Genomic DNA, 18,108 nt, shown 5'->3' on the forward strand with positions numbered 1-18,108 from the left:
AGTTTTTTTGTGAGAATGCTTATCTTTTAATATATAAGGGATTCGGGTTGCCGATCCAATTTTGAAAACATCATCTTTTACCAAAGTCAAATTTACTATGTGAGTATTTAATGAAGTTTTAGTAGGCCAATAATATGTAATTTGCGGAAAATTATTAGCAGAATTTTTTTAATTTGCGGAGAATTGGACTACTAATGAAATCTTAGTGGGCTGATAATGAAATTTTAGTGGACTAATAATTTTAGACCAATTCTTCAACACTAATAATTTGTATTTTGTAATTTGCCGAGAATAATTAATACACAATTCTCATAAATATCACTAAATTAATTTATTTTTACAAAAATACCAATTTTATCTTTTTTTCGAAAATACGTTTTAATCCAAAAATACCACAAAATTAAACTAAAATTTTAATATTCAAAACTAAACCCTAAATCTTAAAAATTAAAACTTTCCACTCTAAAAACTATACCCTAAATCTAAAATTGTCAATCCAAAACCTAGCAAAATGAATTCTACATCCTTCAAAATTGGTGGTATTTTCTGGAAAATAAAACCTTTTTAGTATTTTTGGGAAAAGGACTAAAGTGTAGTATTTTTGGAAAAAAAAAACATAAAATGTGGTATTTTGAGAAAATTTTCATTATTAATTTATATATTTCAATTACTAGTTTTTGATTTTTTTAATGGTTATTGCTATTAAAAGTGCATACAAAAGTATATAAAAAAAATTATTAACAAGGAAAAAAAGTATTTGAATTTTTAATTTAGAATAGTGTGTTCCAAGAATTTCGATGATCATTCATTATCTCAGTTGAGAATTTAGATACGAAAAATAATTAGGTTCACTCCTAGGGTGAACCTTCTTGTTCACTCCTAGGGTGAACCTTCTTGTTCACTTCTTCTTTATCAACCAATTAGAATCTTCTATATATATTATCTTGCTTAACAAAAAAATCAAAATTAAATTAAAAAGCAATACAAATTAAGGAAACAAATTTTGTATACTTTTTTTTTGTGGAAAGTTAAATATTGGCTTGGTTTAGATTTTCAATTAAAATGAAATGATTTATCGGTATAGGTTTACAAATAAGGTGATTAGGGTTTAGATTTTACAAATTCAAACAAAATTATATGTCGGTTTGGATTTACAAATGAAGTGGTTAGAGTTTAGATTTTACAATTAAAACAAAATTATATGTCGGTTTGGGTTTACAAATGAAGTGGTTAGGATTTAGATTTTACAGTTAAAACAAAATTATATGTCGGTTTGGGTTTACAAATGAGATGGTTAGGGTTTAGATTTTACAATTAGAACGAAATTATATATCGGTTTGGGTTTACAAATGAGATGGTTAGGATTTAGATTTTACAATTAGATAGAAATTATATGTCGGTTTGGGTTTACAAATGAGATGGTTAGGGTTTATATTTTACAATTAAAATGAAATTATATATCGGTTTGGGTTTATAAATAAGCGGTTTAAGTTTTAAATTTTATAATAATGTATACAGATTTTGTTTACTTATTTTATAAAAAGGTGAATAAATAGATTCTTAAATATATTATGAGATGTCAGATTCTCAATGGCTAAAATAAGAAGAAGTGAACAAAAGGGTTCACTTAGGAAAAGGGTTCACTTAGGAGTGAACCCAAGAATTGTCCTTTACATACGTTACTTTCTTCCATTATAAAAGTAATTCAGTTATATTCTTTTAAAATATTTAATTACTTGGAAATCTTATAAAATAGTTCAAAATCTATATATTCCGATTCTACTTCAAATAAATTCAAATGTTCTGGTGTGAATTATTAGATTCTATATATTAGATTCTATTTAAACGATGAGGTAAATGCTGACAATTGGGATGACATCCTATACGATATTGAGGTAAGACATTCGCCATTTATCACTCGCTCAAATTATGTATGTAGTGTTCTAACTTCTAACTAACTCTACTCTTGACAAGCATGGAAATGTTGACAATCAACACAACGTGGGTGACATATTTAACAATAAATACCTTCTTAATCTTTCTTAAGGTAACACTAAGAAGCGTTACTACTTAATTTACATATTCTAGATTACTAGCCAGTAGCCACAAAGAGACGTGTAAATATGTGGCAATTTCAAGGTCAGTTTTTAGGCTTTTGCAAGAAACGGGAGTTTGGCTCAATACCGTGCCTGCTGACCCTACCCTTGGTATTGAGCCAAACTCCATCTATTTCACCCGTAATGACCGTTTCGGTCACAAGAAGTGTAATAGTCCATGCTTCGACATATGCGCGTACAATATTGCAACAAGGACCATCAAACACTTCCTCAGTGGCTCCACCTTAAAACTCAAGAATGCGCAGTGGTTTCTCTCCTCAGCTTGATTTGGTGTTTTTAAGATTTTCTCTCGTGTTTTCATTTTCTTGCGTTCAATCTTGCAATAAAGACCCTCAGACGCCAGCCTTCCCGTGATTCATCCCTCAGTCATTGCTTTGTTTCTTGTGTTGTTATCCTCTTTTTCTTGCGGAGAAGTACGCGCTTGGCGTGCCAAAAATTCCACAATTACATTTGCGTTTCTAGAGATAAAAGATAATGAGAAAGACAAAAAAAATTTCCATGTTAATCTTGATGTCGTCGAGGTACGCCGAGAAAGCTTGCCATTCCGAAGAAAAAGACACCATCTGATGAATTTAAGCGTGGGAATCCAGCATATAATTCCATTATTAGAAAAGGCACATACACTAAGTCTTTAATTACAAAACCAAACCAAAAAAAAAAAAGAAAAAGACTAAATATCACAAGTCTGAATTCAAACCCCGACGTAAGGAGCAATTTATTTCAGTTGGAACCTTCATCTTTCGTCGTCATGTGTCGTCGAAAAAGCTTACGCCACTCTGGTTTTAAATATAATCAGCGTCTCTAGTTTTTGGTACATCGGCTACTCTCTATCTTTTTCATCGAATCCGTAGATTTGTGAAAAAACATTGCCTCAATCATCGTTTGGTGCAACAACATCAAAAGTCCAAATTGGAAGTTCAATTAGCTTCGAAAACGCGTCAAGGTACTCCCTACGATCTTGATCGTTTATAGTAGTAAGATGCTGCTCTACTATCTTGATCTTTTCATATTGGCTTTTGTATCTTCTTACCAACTTTCTTTATTTTTTCTTGAACACAATTTCGTTTTGATCCTACATTTTGTTTCTGGTCTACTTGGGAAATTTATGGAAAAAGTCAATTTTGTTTACCAATTGGACTTGACTTACATTTTGATTAGTTAGTGAGTTTTTCTATATATATTTTTAGATGTGGGAAAAAATAAGTAGTTGATGAACTTGGATTACAAGTGATACTATATATGTAGCTGAATTACATGTATTTGATATGTATTGCATGATGATGATTGATTGGTTCATCTTTCTAGGTTAGCTGAGATCTGATGGAGTTTGTCTAAATGCTAGTGGTTTTGTGGCTTGTTGATGTGTGGGAAATAAGATCACTTTTTTATATAGGATTAGCGGGTGCCATTTCTAAACATATGTGTGTACTAACTTGATATGAAATTAACATAACTGGATTAGTATATATATGCCTTCCACAATTTTTTTTATATTTATGATTCCATTAGAGGCAAAACATCATTTTTGTATATTGTTGGATTATGTATCAGTTCAAAAAATAATGTTTTCATTTTCATCAGATGGGGATATTATTTCCTACACTCAGCCGGATTCCAGTTGAGCTTTCTGCTCATTTCCTAAAAATGATGGATTGGTTGGAGTATGCAAATTCACAAGGTGCTTTGACTCCATACAAAGGTTCCCATCACCTATTTCAGATTTTGGCTTATAATAACTTTAATAGTTGATGGTTTAGAGAACTATTTGTTGGTATTTAATTATTTATTGATCGACTAACAAATAATTCATTTGTCAGTTTATCATCAATCTATATTATTAATTGGGAAGCACACTTAGGCTTAAAAAAAAAAAAAAAAAAAAAACAAGTATACCATACAATGCCCTCACGTGGTCCAAAAGAAAGGAAGAAGTGAACAAAAAAAAATCAAGGGCAACAAGGTAATTAAAAGTGTAAAAAGACTTGGACCCTATCAGTTTGGACACAATCTCATTCGGATCCTAGATGTATTATAGGTGTATCCAAACACTCTCTTCTTCCTAACCCTATACGAGAAATCAAATAAAAAGACATCATAATGCGCACGAACTATAGAAATGACAACTAATAATATGCGAAATCCCTGATTATCCTCTTTCGTATCATATCAATCATCAAATTAAATTCAGAACATTAACTGCAAATATTTACAGTTAATCACAAATTTTTTTTTCAAACAATCACAACAATCCTTTCGAATAAATCACCATTTGTTCTTCGTAATTTAATAGGCTAGATAACTCATCACAACTAACAACGGAAACAGTTGGATCAAATCCCTAATCTTACTATGGTATATCATATCAAACCCATAATCAAATCAAAAACAGAAAATCTTATATTGATTGCATAGAATAATCTATTTTTAATATGTTGTCTATAAAAAGAGAGCTCCAAACGAAACTCATTACCTCAACCTTTGAAAACAATCTCTTCTCCAAACCAAGAAAAATGATTGCTTTTGAATGGGAAACAATCTTTGCAAAATCGGCGGAATCCTGGGAATGATTTTGACGAACGGAGCTGTAAGTTTTTGTTTTGCTTAAAAATACGGTAACATACTAAAAAGATCATGACTATAAGCAGCTTATCATCACGTAAACAAATAGAAACATATATAGCTAGATTTATCTATTTTCTCATTTTCTATTTGTTGATAGATAAATTGTTTTATTGGTAACTTCTATTTACTCTGTGTGATTGTAGGGTTCCAAAATTCAGGTGCGACTGAAATAAGAACATGTGAAACGCTGTTGGGAGCTTTGTGACCAAAGCACATTAGAAATAATCAAAAGTTGTGTTTAAGACCATGGTAATAACTTTATAACCTTTGTATTTATCATTTGATTTCTAATGTGTTTTGTCTAATTGATGTTAGACTAACAGTAACTAATGATGTTAAGCTGTTTCTGAAAAAATATTCTGAAATTTTTCCAGAACAGGTGGACTCGGTACTATTCACAGGTAAGTAAGAAGACAATCTTAATAAAACTTATTTTAGAATGAATGTTGGACTTATCCTTATTCTAGACATTGAATAACATTACTAACCTCTATTTTGAATAAAATGGCATGAGCTTGCATATGCTGTTTTTCTTTCCTTCATATTGTGATTCACACCAACAATTCTTCACACTTTTAACTTCATCCTTAATCTGTCAAAAGCATAATAAATATGTTAATCTACTTAAATATTATTTATTTGGTTAAGTTCACATGTCTAACACATAAAAAAATTACTTAATCATCATTTTATCATCACTGTTTTTTGTTACTTGACAATAGAAAAACTAAGTAATCTTATTGTCTTTCAATAAGGGAGAAAATATATTAGAAATTTTAGAAGTTAAATCAAAGCATCTCATATCTTTTATGCATAGAGCCTTCTACATGCATGAAGTTTTTTCTCATCAATGTTCCTGTAAAATGATTGAAAGCAAAAAAAAGAAACGTATTCGTAGTCGAGAGACTATGTGCTACCCATTTAAAAATTTAGAAAAAGAAATCACTAACTTTACAATTAAATGGTCATCAAAACTATATGTCCCGATCAGAGACCATAAGTCTATTGATGCCAAAAGATTGAGCATTTGTTAAACCTGATAATTGTTATCACTTGGGTATAATTTAGGTAAACCAACAAAGTCTTTTTTTATTTGTTTTTTTTTTATTTGGGGAGTTTTATCTGTTAAACAAAAACAGCTCCAGAGACAAAGAAGTATAATCATGACTGTCTTCGGATTACTTTGGACCAAGATATGGAGAATAAAAATATCTAAAAATTGATATTAGCACTAATTAATTTTACAAAAACACCAACACTATTAACGACATAACTATTGAGGATTAGAGTAAATTATTTTAAGTTTAGAATTATATTCAAATCTATAAAGAAACACAACACATGTTTCGGAGTAGAAGAAATTATTGAAAGACAATCTACGTACCTTTTTCGAAATAGAAGAACTCGAGACCTCATAATATCGTACACGTGCGAGAGGACAACAAGACGAATATGTGGATCAGAGGAGAGGTAGTTTTCGTATAGCCATTGAGAGGATTTGTTTAGTGAAAAATACAGAAATTCAAATCTCATGATTTTAGGTGGAATTGGAAATTTTTTTATAATAAATTATATCAAATTCACAAAAATCATCAAAATCAATTAAATCTCATAAAAACTCAGATCACTTGAAATATTAGATTGAATATACCCCTTAAGAACTAGTATTCTACTAGAATCATCAGATGACCAGAAAAGTTTTTGGCTATTATATTCTCTGTATTTATTATAATATATACTAAGGGGAGGTATTGGTTTAGGATTTAGAAAGAATTTTAATGACTTTAAAAGTTAGGTAAAATATGTTGTTATTCAATCAAGACTTTTAAAAACTCTTTAAAAATTTGGTGTTATTGGTTGTGGATTTGTAAAAAGTTATCTAAAATCTTGATAAATCTAGTGTTATTGGATTAAGAGTTTTATAAAGTCATTAAGAGTTTTATAAAGTCATTAAAAGTTTTATGTTATTCAAGTAAAACAAAAGAATCTTAGATTGTTAATGAATTCAAATTTTATGTTATTGGTTTAAGATTTTATATCATTTCCTTCATAACAAAAGTCATGAAAAATCTTTCATCAAATAGAAAGATTTTACAAGATTAGAAAAAACAAATCATCAAGATTTTAAAAAACTTCCTAAACAATCTCTTAGAATCCTTCATTTTTAACTTTCAATTTTCTATGATTCTAACAATCAGCAAGAACATAAAGTCATTAAAATTCTTTCTAAATCATAAACCAATACCTCCCCCTAAACTACGTACCCCTTGATACACCATTTACATCTTTTTTTTATCTATGGTTTTGGAAAATCGGTATTTTCATATCCCAGCTAAGGGGGTATGTTGAATTTCTATCCCAGCCGTAACGGTTTTTTAACACCGTTACGGCTTGTGTATGATTCAACACAATTTTACAAGTTGGGATAGTGAATTTAAATTTTATTTAAGTTAATGTATGGATTTGCTCATTGTTAAAGCTAGAGCAAGAATTCAACATACCCCTTAATACACCATTTACTAAACTACGTACCCCTTAATACACCATTTACATCTTTTTTTTTATCTATGGTTTTTGCATATTACACACATATTTTTCCTTCTCTTTTAGCTTTATAATATTTTCTGGGAATTTAGGCTGCATAATCAAGAAAACTGGAAAAATTAAAAGAATGACCAGGACAAAATTTGGATTTTTTTCATATGCTCTTGTGATCGTTGTGACAGTACTCTCGATCCTTTCTTCTTCTACATCTTTGTATAACTTGTGTAACACTCAATATTTGTGAGAAGCATAGTGAAATTGCTGACAGGCTAGATGACTGGAAACTGGAAAGTCTATCTTACCTTGATAGAGACATTTAAAAGAATTAACTCTTTACTAATGCTTACAACGACAACGAGTGTATGATAATTTGATCTAAACTGATGGTTTGAAATCCGAAACGTTAGTCTTAAAAGGTATTTTAAACACTTAGCCATGTCAAATATATATACATGAAAAGAAAAACTCAAATACTATACATGAAAAGAAAAAGTGGATAACAAAGAAACAAAGCAAGGACTGAGGGAGAAATCATGGGGAGGCGTCTGAGGGTCTTTGTTGCAAGATTGAACACATCAATGGTTCACCTTATGGTCAAATCAAATCTTCAAGAGGCATCCGACAAGGTGACCCACTATCCCCATGTCTCTTTTTTTTTTGTGCTGAAGTGTTAAGCATTATGTTACAGAAGGCAGAGAGAACAAGACAAATTCAAGGAATACAGTTAACAAGAGATTTTCCATGGATATCACATCTCCTTTTTGCGGATGATTCCTTATTTTTCTGTCAAGCAACAACTCAGAATTATCATCAGCTGGCCAATATAGTCACAAAGTATGAGGAAGTTTCAGGTCAGAAAATCAATTACACCAAATCTTCTATCATATTTGGGATTAAGATTCAGGAACATAGAAGACAAAGAATCCAAGGCATTTTAGGAATAACCAGAATTGGAGGGGGTGGTAAATATTTAGGTCTTCCAGAGCAATTTGGTAGAAAGAAAGTTGAACTTTTTGATTATATCGTTCACCGAGTTAAGGATAGAACAGAAGGTTGGAACTATAAGTATCGATCGGCTGCAGGAAAAGAAATTGTCATCAAGTCAGTTGCTATGGCCTTACCAGTTTACTCGATGAGCTGCTTTCTACTCCCACACACAACTTGTGATGAGATCACAAGTGTTATATCAACCTTTTGGTGGGGACAAACAAATGGAAAAAGAAAGATCCATGAGTTGCTTGGCAGAGAATGACTCTACCAAAAAAAAGAAGGTGGGTTGGGTTTTAAAGATCTTCACAACTTTAATCGAGCAAAACAAGCTTGGATAGTTCTCAAAGATCCCAGAAGTTTACTTGCAAGACTATATATAAAGGCCTATGCTACCCACAAACAACATATTTACAAACAACAGGAATAAATGTGTCCTATGGGTGGAAATCTTTACAAGAAGGAACACTGAGCTGACAACAATCCAATGCTTAAAATCTAGATAGGTGTGAGTGAAGGTTGAAGAGTGCCAAGTCTTTTTGGTTTTGACTCTTTGACCGAACCGATCAATTTCATAATTCTATTCTAAACAATCAAAAATCTCGGTTTATCACCAAAACCAAACTTCTTGGTTTTGACTCGTTGACCGAACCCGATCAATTTCACAGTTCTATTATTATTCTATACAATAAAAAATCTCGGTTAATCACTAAAACCATCCCATAAACCATACCGGTATAACTCATCCTTCCTCTCCACAACGATTTAACCAGAGAGGTATATAAAAGAAGTCAGTTCTTTCTTCTTCATTCTGATTGTCAAATAATCCTAACGAACTAAAAAAGATTCTCTCTGTTTCTGTAACAACTTCGCCCGCCGTTTTAATTCTCCGATGGCCACCTCAAGCCATCTCCTCCTCATCATCCTCATCACCGCCGTCTCATTCCTCACCTCCGCCGCTTCTCCTCCTCCGTATCTCACGTCGCACGATCACCAACACGCCGACAGAATCATCGAAGCAATGATCGGAGCCGGAGATTTCTGTGAATGGGCCGCCGATTTCCTCTCATCCGTCGACGATCAGTTCGATATCCCTCTCTCCGCCACCATTTTCATCCCAAACGATTTCGACTCCGCCGACGTCTCCTCCTCTTTTTCGGGTTCGGGCCGGGCAATGTTTTTTTACCCACCAAAACATCCCTATTCCTCCTCCACCGGAGACAATGCTAATAACCCGCTTCGTCTCTCCGTCGCTTACCACATCGTACCTCAACGTCTCTCGTTCACTGATCTCCGTCTCTTAAAACCACTCTCTCGTCTTCCCACTCTTCTCCCCGGAAACTCAATCATCGTCACTAACAACTCTGTTTCCGGTTACACCCTCGACGGCGTTCTTGTCACTGAACCGGAGCTTTTCATCTCTTCTTCTATCGCTCTTCACGGTGTTGCTTCCACGCTTGATTTCTCACGTTACGGCGATTTAGGTAACGGTGATACTGCTTTTGCTGATAGTCTCCGTCCTCGTCGACGTTCTCGTCGCCGCCGTCGTCACGTACCGAGCTTTCTTCAATGGCGAACCAAAACAAATCCGTCCGGGTACTTCTTCCTCTCTCTCTCTCAGGCTCTCAATCTATCTATATTTTATATATCTATGGCTCTCTCTTCAGTTGCTAACGACTAGCTTGTGCAGACTTGCATACTAAAAGTCGATCTAAAGTGTTGCACCGGTTGCCCAAAAAAAAGCAAGCATGAAGTTACAGAGTATCTCTGGTAAGAAAAAAGTCCAATTTACTTTTTAAGTGCGGACTCAATAAGTCTTATAACATGAAAAGAAACACTTAGCAATGTCAAATATTCGACATGAAAAGAAACACTTAGTAATATCAAATATTATACATAAAAAGAAAAGGATTGAACACAGGAAAATGACCGCGCAAGAGAAACTCTTGAAAACACCAAATCAAGCTGAGGGGAGAAACCACTGCGCATCCTTGAGTTTTAAGGTGGAGCCACTGAGGAAGCGTTTGATGGTCCTTGTTGCAATATTGTACACACATATGTCGAGGCATGGAATATTACATGACGGGTGACCGAAACGGTCATTACGGGTGAAATAGATGGAGTTTGGCTCAATACCAAGGGTAGGGTCAGCAGGCACGGTGATACCCAAATCGAAAAAAAGGGCCTCATCACCTAGAGATTCCACCTCAACAAGGCTCCGGTCTAGCCCCTTAGGATCACTCTTGAAGACGTGGAAGATCCTAGAGCTTTCACAGACAGGCTCGTAAGCCCTGGTATAGACCAACAAAACGTCTCCTGATGTTGTAACAGCAATGCTATCGCCAGATGAGATAAGCTTTTCTACTCCCGTTATTCCCAAATCACCACTAGGCCTACTTGGCTTCCACATTTGAAAGCTAGGGAGCGCATACACATCCTTGAAACCATCTTGTCCAGACAAATCCAGTTGTCGAATGTAGCAACGGTGCGACAGGTAGTAAAGACGGTGACCTTTGAGCACCACATCTTGTAGGCCTCGGAACTCCCTGGGAACATGGATCATGTTCCGTATTGGAATATCGCGGTAATGGAAATCCCCATTCCTGCAAAAGCCTAAAAACTGGGCTTCCTGAAATTGCCACACAACAACATAGTCAACTCCATTCTTCTTCTTGTCGTCTACCCACAAAAGACCTCTCAAATATTTGGTAGTCTTAGGACGCGAAGCACCAGGCATATAAGGTTTAATTAAATCAACGGTGAATTCATTATCTCATACTCGCTCAACTTAATAAAGGCCACCCTTGATTGACTCTAGAGCCGGAAGATGGATCCTCTCCTCGCTAAACACATCTACGATATAGAGATCCGATCGAGATTCATCTAACACCAGGAACCACTTACCCGAGTTTGCTAGGAATAACACATAAACAGACAACAAACACAAGAACCATCCAAATATCAAACAACCGAATACTTAAACACTAAAAACACAAACAGTTAAAAAACTACATTCTTTAACATTCAAGCTTAAAACATCATGTCTTGAATTAGCTTCTCCTTAAGACCTTTTTCAGATTCAGTTAGTGAATCTTTTTTAGCAATCAGATTTTCGAGCATCACATGCTTGATATGCTCCTTCTTCAATGCAAACTCCTTCTCTTTCAATGCAAAGTTCTTCTCCTTCATCTCATACATCCTCAACACACGCTCCAACTGACACTCCAAGTAAGCTTTACCATCTTCCTCCACATCCGGTTCGGCCTTGGAGCTTTTTTTTTACTTCCCTTTCGCAGCCTTAACACCAGGAGGTCGGGGCATTGGTTCATCGACATCAATCGCAGCCTCAACACTCGCTCTTCCCCTTTTCACTCCATTAGCTTTACTAGATGTGGAGGCACACCATTTTTGATCGTACCTTAAGACAAGCCATGCATGCTCCAATGTAAACCTATGTCCATGATCATTAAAGTATATCTCATGTGCTAACTTCATCACATCATCTTCATTCTGTCCACTGGACTTCTCCCTACTCGCAGCCTCATAACATCCAGCAAACTTGCACACCAAGTCATTTATCCTCCCCCACCTCTGCTTACAGTGACTCGCCTCTCTCTTTGGCCGACCAACAGTATTCGGACAGGATGCAAAGTATTTCGCAATCCTCCCCCAAAAGGATGCAAGTCTTTGCTGGTTGGAAGTAATTGGATCCTTGCTAGTGTTGAGCCAAGCGCTGACCAACATGGTATCATCTATTGGTAACCATGCTTGCCTTGACTTGCTTTTTTCTTGTGGGGATGCAGGTGAAGATGGAGCTTCAGAACATGGACTTAGAGAAGGAGAGTAATCGAGGTTTTGGGTATCAAGTTGACTTTGTAACAAATTCAAATAGCTAGAGGTGGGACGATAAGGATTCATGTAATCGTTTGGATCCATATTGCTAAAGGGAGAAGGAGATGTGTTTGTTAAATGAGAAACAAGAGATTCCTAAAGGGAGAAGGAGATGTGTTTGTTAAATGAGAAACAAGAGATTGCTAATGGGAGAAGGACTTGTGTTTTGTTAAATGAGAAACAAGAGATTGCTAATGGGAGAAGGACTTGTGTTTTGTTAAATGAGAAACAAAAGACTCGTAAAGCAAGAAGGGTTTGTGTTTGGATCCATAATGGTAAAGGGAGATGGAGATGTGTTTGTTTGTGTTTATCGATAAACAAGAGAGATTGCTAAAGCAAGAATGATTTGTGTTTTGTTTGTGTTTGAATTTATAAGGTTTAGTTAATATTTATGTTGGTTTAAATTTTGAAATAAAGTGTTTACCTAAACTACAACAACCACACATTTAAAATCTTCACAACCAACTAACACATCAGTGACTGACTAGACTAATACCAACAATAACAATTATTAAACCTATGTATCACAACCAACAAACAAAAGCTATAACATCAAAGACTACACTAATACCTACACTAGCAAGTACTAAATCTATTTATCACAATCACCAAACAAAAGCTTTAACTAACACCAAATAAATGCAAACAAGTTGAGGATGATGATTACCTTTCTTCATGGCCGAAGAGATCCATGTTTGTCCATACTCGTTAATATCTTCACACTCTATATTCATCAATGCATCAATCCATGTTTCTCCATTTAACCTCAAAACAAAAGAAAGATCCGGTTAATGAAACCCAAATTCAAAATAAAATTAATCATTCATGAACAAGCTAAATCGAACAAGAACAATGTACTCTAAAATTATACAATCATGTGTCAAGAACAAAAACATTTACTAAATCATCATTAGCTACCACAAATAACAACATCAAAAACAACTAATAACAACACAAACAACAATCATGTGTCAAGAACCGAAACAATTACATATCCAACTCCACACATTATCTAAACTTAACCAAAACGGATCATCATTAGCTTAATAGCTTTAATCAAAAACTTTAACCACACACACAAATAACAACACCAAAAACAATAAATAGCTTCTGTTGAATCAAGTTAGTAACTATAATCAGCATATTGCGATACATTCAAGGCCAAATCTTTTCAAATACATCATAACCGGAGTTAAAAAGTACTCATCTCCAAAGTAAGGATCAAAACGGAACACATGAACACCAAGAATCCTAATTTTCTATGAAACATAAAAAAACCCTAATTTTCGATCCAAAATAAAAAAAAAAAAACCCTAATCATCAAACCCTAATCGAGATTGATTCAATCATTAATTAAATTGAGAAACTTACCCTCATGCTTCTAATTGATTGAATCTCTTCCGATTGAGTGGACTCCCAATTCACGAAACCCTAATTTCCAAATCGCCTCTCCTACATGCAATCAGAGCCGATTCACCATTCAATCAAAATACCGCCATGGGAAAAGGCAATCTCCTCTTCGTCCGGCAGCAATCTCCTCTTCTCCGACAGAAATCTACTCTTCCTCCACACCAAGACGATTCCACAAAAAATTCTTCGTTTTCTCTCAATCGCGAGAAAAAGAGAGAGAGAGAGAGAGAGAGAGAGAGAGAGAGAGAGAGAGAGAGAGAGAGAGAGAGAGAGAGAGAGATGGGAAGAAAAAAAAATCCACGTTTTCTATCTTTCGATCAGCCAATACCACATGGACACATATGCGTCTCTTAAAACACATTTGGGGATACTATATAACAACTCCCCTTAAAAAATTTCTTTTCTTTTCCTTTATTTTTTGGCTGAAAAATACTAAGATTCAGGGGTTGAACCCCCCCCCCCCCCCCCCCCCCCCGATAAACAAAGTCTAAAATCAGTTCTTTCCTGTAAAGTAAGATTTTTTTGGATAAAATCTATTTTTTTTTTTTTCAAATTTTACCAAGTGAAATAAGTTTAATTATTTGGGAAATTTTAGGTTGCCTAAAGATGGACTAGCTTTGACAATTAAGCAAGGTGTTCCTAAAGAGCAAAAAACTGTTTAAAAGGATGAGTACTAAAATCATTTCTCTATTGCGTTTTCCCGAAGTGATCCAACCATTTTGTTTTGGCTATCAGGGCAAATCTTAACCGACTACATCAATATAGTCCCCGAATTCTTTGTTGTCCTATTACTGTGGGTTCTTATTGTGCCGATGGATATTGATGCATTGACTCTTTTTTCAACATAGTATCAGAAATCGGTCATACCTCTCTTAGATTCTACAATCCATGATCTCTTTTTATCACCTTTTAGCGTTAGAGAATCCCTTTTGTATTGTATCTGTATTGTTTCAAACTTTGGCTCTTGCTCCTCTATATATTTGTAACATTTTTATATCATGTATGAATGAAGCAAGTATATCCATTGCCCAACTACTTGACTACAACGAGGTACATTTTGTTTTGTACAAACTTACAAATGGTTGACTCAGTTGTTATTTACTAATTTTTTTATAATACATTTAAATTAATAATTTTTGAAAACTTTGCTACTAAAACAAATAATCGTAGCTAACCTTATTGTTTTTTGTCCATAAGATCACCCTCCACATTCAGAATCAGAACTCCACATACTGCTATATATAAGGATGATTTATGCCACTAATCACCTACAATAAAACTGACATAACATTAAATATTAGATTTTTTTTTTAACAAACTTCATTAAATATTATATTATAACATCACTTTTGAGGAACAAAAATTATAGTTAAAAATTGATGAATACTTATCTTCTTCCCTTCACTTAATTGTACATATAAAAGAACATTCTATTTTAGTGTGCTTCATTGCCGGAAAAACTCAACAGGTAAAAAGATTATAATTTTCCTAATCAATACACTTGTACAAGTAAATAATCTTATACCAAAATTCGTACTCATATTGTCGTCCACAATCTTTTTTAGCTTCGTTTTTAATTGTACTTTAGTTCAACTAATTTTCATATTAAGCTAATTGTTATACTAATAATCTCATTCTTTTATTAGATACGAATGCATATATATCTATAATTTACTCCGGTATTCGTTCATCATCAAATTTCATAACACAAATTACAAATATTTCCTACTCATCATTAACGGCCAAATAATATGTACATGTTCTTATCCAATCGGTTATGAATCAAAAATATTCCCCCACGCTGAAATTGCTTTCATAATTTAATGGATATATAATATTACACACTTTCTTCAACAGAGAATTTCAAATTCGCACATGAAAGAGTAAGATTTGTTTATGCTGTTTTTTTAATCTTTCCATATTATTTTTGGAATCAGTGAAGTGTAACAATTCTCATTGTTGTTGAATCAGGTGGGTTCAAGCCTTTCATCAGAGTTTGTGAACACATACATATACCAAATATATGTGTTACATTTACAACCAAAATCAAAACGGTTTGAACTTTGAACAAAACACACTTTTTTATAGCAAACGAATAAAACAAAACACACTAAGATGTAAAATATACATATTTTTAACTTAAATTTTTATTTCTTTTTCATATATACGTGTTTCCTTCCTTCAAATACAAATCATGACCAAATCGAATATATATGTGATTTAAAACAAATAAGATTTATCATAATCGACTACAATATAGTGAAATTAAAAAGTAACATGTTCCAATCCGTTAAAAATGGATAATATCCGTAAATATTCTCCCGCGCTATAGTGCGGGTCCGATCCTAGTATGTTCTTAAAAATAATGCTTAGGATTTGAAATTATGATATCTTCTTGTCTTATGTCTGCAACTAATGGACTGACAAAAAAAAAAAAAAAAAAATTACTGGTCCAAAATCTAATTAATAATTTTTATGCATAAATAAATCCGCAAATATTATTGGGTTAAATTTTCTCCTTTTTAATTTGGTACAACTTTTAAAAATTGCACAAAATAGGAGATTAAAAACATGAAAAAGAAAAAAACTCAAATGTTCCTCTTTTATTATTTGATATAACATGTCCAATTTTTTAGTATGTTATTTGCCTATATTAGGCCTGGGCATAAAAACCGTACCCGAATACCCAACCCGGAACCTGTAACATCCGCGAACCGGATTATGCGGTTTTGGTAGGAGTGTCGATGGACACCCTTGTAGCATCGATCGACACCACTAATTCTGGGTTCGTCGAGTTTGTTTTAATTCGCGATTTTGGTTTGGTTTGGTTTGGTTTAGTGACCTAAACCGACTATTTAAGTGGGGAAGCGACAAATTAAGGGTTGGAGAGTGTCTTTGTCGCCGTTTATCAGAGGAAAGAGGGAGAAAAGGAGAGAAAAACGTTTCTGTGAGTTTCTGGGCTTGTTCTTGGTGTTTTGGAGAGATATGTCACTGTAGAAGGGATAGCAGTTGTTGGGAACGAAGGAGAAGCTCCTGGAGGTGTTGTTTCCATCGATTTCTCAACCCAATCTTCCTGTATTTGAGGTGAGTGCTTGACCATGGTTGATCTAAGCATGAGATCTCTTTTGTTTGGGTGATTCTTTGTTGTTTGTGGTGTTTGCTTGCTTGGGTTCGTTGTTTTCGTGTTCACCATAGGTTACCGAAGTGTTTTGGGTGAGTTTGAGACGGTTTTGAGGTGATTTGGATCGGAGGATCGACGTTCGTGTTCGCGGATTTCGCGTCTGCAGAAGAGGTATCGATCGACACCTTGTAGCGTCGATCGACATTATGTCGTGCAAGCATCGATCGACACCGATGTAGTATCGGTCGACACTAGTCTCATCCGAAACTTGTTTTCCTGGTTTGATGAATTGTTGTGTGTTTGTTTGTTGCTTAAACATGAGAGTCTCAAATGCTTGTGTGTATAACCTAGTAGATGGGAGGACGGCCTCACTAAGTATTTGTGATAATACTTACGCATCTCAATTGTTGTTTGTGGTGTGCAGGTAAAGGCAAAGTGTGATCGTGGAATCAAGGCAATGAGGAGGAGATGTTCTAGAGGCTTGATTGATTGTGGTCTAGCTTTTGTTAGGTTGCTAGTATTGAGTTGTTAGAGCATTGTAGGATGTTGGAACTCTGTTATTTCATTGTTGGTTTAGATTATTGCATTGTTGGTTATTGGAATGTTATTGTGTTGGATTCTGTTTGGTTTAATGGAATTGTTTTATTATCCGCTGTTGTTGATTGTTGCTAAGATGTTAGTGGGTATGGGACCACTAGTGAATTATATATTTTTTTTTTTAAAGGAAAGGGTTGTTTTAGAACCCGACCCGAAAAACCGGGTTCGGGTTGGGTACGGGTTTACCTATAAAACCATATTGGGTTCTATTTTCAAATACCCTTGGGTTCGGGTTAGGGTCGGATAATACCCGATACCCGTTTGGGTACCCATTAAACCCGAACATATAAACATATTTATAATATTTATCATTAATATAATGCAATTACCCCAAAATTATGATTTTGGGGTTATAATTTTGAATATTTCATTTAGTTTTATACCTAAATATCAAAAATAATCAAAATATCTAAAATATTTTGTCACATAAGTCAAAATTTAACTAAATTTATTTAAATTTAATTAATTTTAATTATATTTTTCGGGTATCCGGTAGTTCGGGTACTAATCGGGTTCTAAAATTTGTATCCCAAACCGACCCGAACCAGATAGTACCCAAACCAAACCAAACCTATATATCTAAAAATATCCAATGGATTCTATATTTCTAAACCCATTTAACCGAACCCAAATGAGTAATACCCGAAGCCGGACGGGTTACCCGAATGCCTAGTCCTAGCCTATATTATGATAATTTGAAATTGATTAGAATCTTACAAATTTATTTTAAAGATATTCTTATTAACACTAATGAATATAAAAATTACTATATAAAAGGATTATGATTTAGATTAAGTGCTAACAAACTCCTAACAAAAA

The 18,108-nt window shown here is 34.1% G+C and overlaps 1 protein-coding gene, 1 long non-coding RNA gene and 1 pseudogene across 3 annotated transcripts; 1 reads left to right on the forward strand and 2 right to left on the reverse strand.

The window, feature by feature from the left end:
* Positions 1–4,413: 4,413 nt before the first annotated feature.
* Positions 4,414–6,447, reverse strand: LOC109128833 (uncharacterized). The gene is made up of 3 exons (XR_002035137.2): positions 6,124–6,447; positions 5,228–5,331; positions 4,414–4,674 (listed from the first exon to the last, which is right to left on the reverse strand). It is a non-coding gene; the product is annotated as an uncharacterized LOC109128833 (long non-coding RNA).
* A 2,582-nt stretch (positions 6,448–9,029) lies between these two features.
* Positions 9,030–9,951, forward strand: LOC147928230 (uncharacterized). Its single transcript, XM_087484488.1, has one exon. It carries the CDS (start codon positions 9,163–9,165, stop codon positions 9,949–9,951), a length of 789 nt encoding a protein of 262 aa, XP_087340614.1. The 5' UTR covers positions 9,030–9,162.
* A 57-nt stretch (positions 9,952–10,008) lies between these two features.
* Positions 10,009–12,560, reverse strand: LOC147928231 (F-box protein At5g25290 pseudogene; annotated as a pseudogene). The gene has a single exon (XR_015580964.1). The product of XR_015580964.1 is annotated as an F-box protein At5g25290 pseudogene (transcript).
* Between the last annotated feature and the right edge of the window lie 5,548 nt (positions 12,561–18,108).

Source organism: Camelina sativa, chromosome 14, assembly GCF_030686135.1.
Source record: "Camelina sativa cultivar CO46 ecotype springtype chromosome 14, ASM3068613v1".
Taxonomy (NCBI): Eukaryota; Viridiplantae; Streptophyta; class Magnoliopsida; order Brassicales; family Brassicaceae; genus Camelina; species Camelina sativa.